The 4,216-nt window shown below is 49.8% G+C and overlaps 1 protein-coding gene across 1 annotated transcript; it reads left to right on the top strand.

Annotated features, from left to right (window-relative positions):
* Positions 1-896: 896 nt before the first annotated feature.
* Positions 897-3,734, top strand: TEX51 (testis expressed 51). The gene is made up of 6 exons (XM_034641939.1): positions 897-1,106; positions 1,205-1,279; positions 1,517-1,867; positions 3,035-3,110; positions 3,196-3,241; positions 3,576-3,734. The coding sequence occupies exons 1-6, from the start codon at positions 905-907 to the stop codon at positions 3,732-3,734; spliced, it is 909 nt and encodes a 302-aa protein (XP_034497830.1). The 5' UTR covers positions 897-904.
* Positions 3,735-4,216: the final 482 nt, after the last annotated feature.

Below are 4,216 nucleotides of genomic sequence, written 5' to 3'. Positions count from 1 at the left end.
ATGGGTTTCTAAGTTTTCTTTTGCTTCCCACCATATCTTTGTACCCTTTCTTTTTCCTATGGTTTTTGTTTGCTTTTGTTTTGAATTCTTGCTATTGTTTTTTCTCTCGTTCATGTAAGAAGCATTCTTGAAATGCCTGGTGGCTTTCAGCTGCTCATAATCCAGCCTCAGACACTCAGAAGCTGATTGGCAGCATGGCATGGAAGACACAAAGTTACCAGCTAAGCAGTGACAAATATCCTACTGGCTTTTTCTTTACTCAAGAGTAAGGAGCTTTGTTTTTCTTCAATGCACATTGCACATAAGAACTACTGGCCCAAAAGATGACTGCCCTCTCTGTACATCCAATTACAGGCTGGAACTCTGTCTACAGTCTGTCTACACTGTTGTAGGAATAGCTGTCTAAGTTCCTCTGGCTTGGACAGGCACAAGACAGCTGCTAGTTTACATGTGCCATGAAAAAGATGTATGTTCCATAAGCTTCCCCTTAGCTGACCATCTCTACGTGGAAAAGCAGTTCAGGTTCTTTACACAACTAATCCTCTTTCTGTGCTGCTCCCTCCTGACCTCTCAAATTTCAGTCTGTTGAACTATTTCATACATGGCAAATACCATTAGGAGAGCTGACCATCAACCACAAGACTGCACAGTCATTTCTCTGATCTTCACAAGAATTGTCCCCCAAGAACATCAGTGACCCCATTTTCAGAGGAAGATATTGAGATCTTGACTTGGGTCTGACACCAAAGCCTAGTTTTGTACCATAGCGTTATGGCCCTCACCTTATCTGTGGAATTTACTTTTGTTCCGAAAAGAGAATGTGGTTTCCAGGGGAAGGAGTACCATCATTCCGTGTGGAACTGCTAGGCAGGGTGGTAAGAGTATAGAGGGAAGACCCTAGAAGATGATGCTTCTCTTGCTTGGCTATCTCTTGCCTGCCATCAATGGGAAGAGCTGTCTCCACTGCTGGCCACAACTGCCTGCATTGATAGACTATGACCTGCAGATTCTTTGGGGCACCCCAGGACCACCCACAGAACTCTCCCAAAGCCTCCACTCCCTATTCCTGAAGACGAATTATGTCTTCCTAGAGCCCTGGTATCTTGGTGAGGCATAGCCTAGACACCAGGGATCAAGGCTGGCCCCTTTAACTGGCCTGGGATCTTATACCCCAACTGCTCTTCATCCCACATCCCATTCTCAGATCATGACCATATGGAGGAAGCAACAGCCAAATTATTCAATTACGTAGATGAGGCCATCAAGAAGTTTCGAGATGGTGAGAAAGTCCCCAGGCTTGTGTTGACAAAACCCAGCCCCCCAAGGCACTCCCAGAGGGCCTGCTGGCCTAGGGTGGGGATGTGTGGTGAAGAGTGGTGATAGATCCAGCATCTGTGTGCTCCATGCAGTTTCTGTTTGAAAAAACTGGCTTGAATTCCCACCCTTGAATTATGTAATTGTTTCCATCTATAAAATGTGGGTGATGAGAGTGCCTTTCTCTTCCTCTACCACTCAGATAAACCATCACTTCTGGAAGAGATTAATGTCAAGAAACAGGCGTTTACTAACAGGCTGAATGAGATGTCTAAGATGCTGAAGGAGAAGGGTGAGAGGTGGAGCTGGCCCCTGCCCACCACCCAGCCCTTCACCTCCCCCAGGACTGAGAAGAGCAGAGCCCAGTCTTCAGCCCTTCCCATGGCCCTCTCCAGGAATCCCCACCCTCGCCACATATGGGTTGCCTGTCCACACCTTCTCCCAGCTCCCTTTCTTGATGATACCCCAACCCTTCATGGCTCTGTCTGCCTCCCCCAGCACCTCAGTTTCTCTACCATTTCATCCTCCTGGGCAGCCTGCAACAAGTCCTGTGGTGAGTACGTATAAGGACCTAGGGAGGGGGAAGAGAGGTGAGGGCCACATAGCCCTGGCTAAGGCTCCTGCCCATCCCCTCTCACAGACCTACACTCCGCACTGGAGGTCATTAATTGTGCCAACTGCAAGACACACCTTCTTACCTGTGAAGACCGAACTCTCTGCCCAGGTCAGTGGCAGCCAGCCATCCTGCCTCCAACCTGCCCCCACTCCATACTGGGTCATTGTTGTCTCTGTTTGGATTGTCTTCCTTCTCTGCCTAGCCCCAAGCTCTTCTTGCTCTCCATCCTCACCAGAGAACAGGGCAACTCTTGGGATTCTTTGATGCTACATGTCCAACTTCAGAGCCATAAAGCCACCTGCCTCTAGGACATCTCTCCTGGAGGTCCCTCAGGTCCTCAAAGCAAGCACGCTTGAAAACATATTCAAACACAACTCCCCCATCCCCAATCTGTTCTTCCCTCAGGGCCCATCTCAGCAAATGGCCCCACACAAGCCCCAAGCCTCCTAAACCAGGAATTTCCTTCCCCCATATTCAATACATGCAATCACCAAATCTTGTTAAATAAGATTTAACTTCTCACCTGGATTATGCCAGCATCTCTCAGCTGGACTCCCTGCCATTCTTGGCCACATCTTACTCAACAACCAAAGAACTTTCTCAAGGAGCAAATCTCCCTATGACACTCCCTATTTGTAGCCCAATTGCCCCCCAGATAAAGCCCACCTCTTCAGAAGGTCTTGTGCAAAGAGCCTCCTCTCACATCCCACCACCCCTGACTCCCCTCCAGACACACTGAGCTGCTGACATGCTGTACATACAGATGACTTCATGCTTCTGTCCTTGAACATTCTGTGTTCTCTGCCTGAAGCACAATTTTATACTTGACCATAGGACCAAAACTGAACTCGCACTTGTTTTTCAAAGTCCAGCCAGAAGTTTTATTTCGTAAGAAGATTTCCCTGACAAGCTCCCACACCCTGAGGCTCATCATCCTTCCTTGTATCTCTAAAATATATGCCAGGTACACAGTAGGTGCTCAGTAAGTGTTTTCAAACAGATGACTGAGTGGACAAATAAAAGGAGGAAAGAATGTAGCCTCTCTGGGCCCAGATGGCCCTCATCGCCCCTCAAACACCTGTTTCCCCTTTTTCCACCCCCTAGCCAGGACCCAGAGTACCTTCGCGTGGGTTGTGAGCCTTGGCATTATTCTGCTTCTGGCAGCCATAGCTGGAAGTGGGTGAGTGACTCTCAAGCCCTAGTATCCCCAGGGAAGACAAACCTACTCCTTGACTAACCCATCTCCACCCTGTTTCCTGGCCCAGATGGTACATTTTTTGGAATGAGAAGAGGAGAAAGGAAGCAGAAAAGGTGCGGGGAATGGAGACCCCTGCCAGAATGTAGGTCTCCCGAAGAGGGAAAGCTTGGGGTAGCAAGGCTGAAGGCCCCAAATCTGGCTCCCAGGGTGTGACATCCAGAGCAGAGTGGGATTAAGGCTGGGGCTTGGGTGCCCCCATCCCCCCTTAATGTGAGCACACACCCAGGGCCAGGGGCCCAGGACCCAGTGCCATCAAATCTCCACAAGGTGCCCTCTACCTATAGCTGTCCTTGTCCCTCTGCCAACCCTCTCCCCACCACAGGCCACCACACTCCCTTACATATACAGACAATCAACATGGCCCTTCTGCTCTCTGCTCCCGGTTAGGTTCAGTCAGTAGGAGTTCAGAGGGACAGAGACAAGGGCATGCAGAAGGTCAGGGTGGAAATGCCCTTCTTCTTCTCTCAGCAGGAACCTGGCAGTCCACTGTCTGAACCGAGTTTGCAGGTGCTGTCAGGAAGCTCCCTCATCTCTGAGTTCCAGTAACTGTCCCTTCTCTGACACTCTCCAGCCTGGGGTGGGAGCAGTTCTGTGGCCCAAAAGACCACACTCTGCCTTGTGGTTTCCCTATGACCATGCCTGGTAAATACCTTTCATTAAAACATCTTTCTACTATTCTGATGGACTGTAACATTTGCTTACTGTGGGGCCCGGACAGATGCAACTGGCACTGAGAACCACCCCATAAGGCCCCAAAGGGGCTTGTTCCCTCTTCTCAGTCTCCCTCTGCTGGCCTACCATCGTCCCTTCCTGAAACACCCCTCTCCTACTGCTCTGGTCCTAACAGTGGCAACTCCACAGGCTCAGTCCAGCCTTATCTAATTCTAGCACCAGAGATGAAGGCAGAGATGACCTGGGTCCCTGTGTCCAGGTATTGAACAGAGGCAGTGAGAGGGCAGCTCAAGGCCCGGGGACTAGCAGAACAGGCTTCAGAAAACAAGCTCCAAGTCACATTAACTTCAGAACCT

Source organism: Ailuropoda melanoleuca, chromosome 2, assembly GCF_002007445.2.
Source record: "Ailuropoda melanoleuca isolate Jingjing chromosome 2, ASM200744v2, whole genome shotgun sequence".
NCBI lineage: Eukaryota > Metazoa > Chordata > Mammalia > Carnivora > Ursidae > Ailuropoda > Ailuropoda melanoleuca.
The sequence above is the reverse complement of the archived record's forward strand: the minus strand, read 5'-3'. Positions and strand labels throughout refer to the sequence as shown.

What these genes read in the sequence shown, in the direction of transcription:
- TEX51 (XM_034641939.1), top strand. Translation starts at nt 905, where the DNA reads ATGATGCTTCTCTTGCTTGGCTATCTCTTGCCTGCCATCAATGGGAAG. An exon ending in CCTAGAGCCCTGGTATCTTG is followed by an intron (nt 1,107 to 1,204) that starts GTGAGGCATAGC and finishes TCCCATTCTCAG; the next exon opens with ATCATGACCATATGGAGGAA. An exon ending in GCAGCCATAGCTGGAAGTGG is followed by an intron (nt 3,111 to 3,195) that starts GTGAGTGACTCT and finishes TTCCTGGCCCAG; the next exon opens with ATGGTACATTTTTTGGAATG.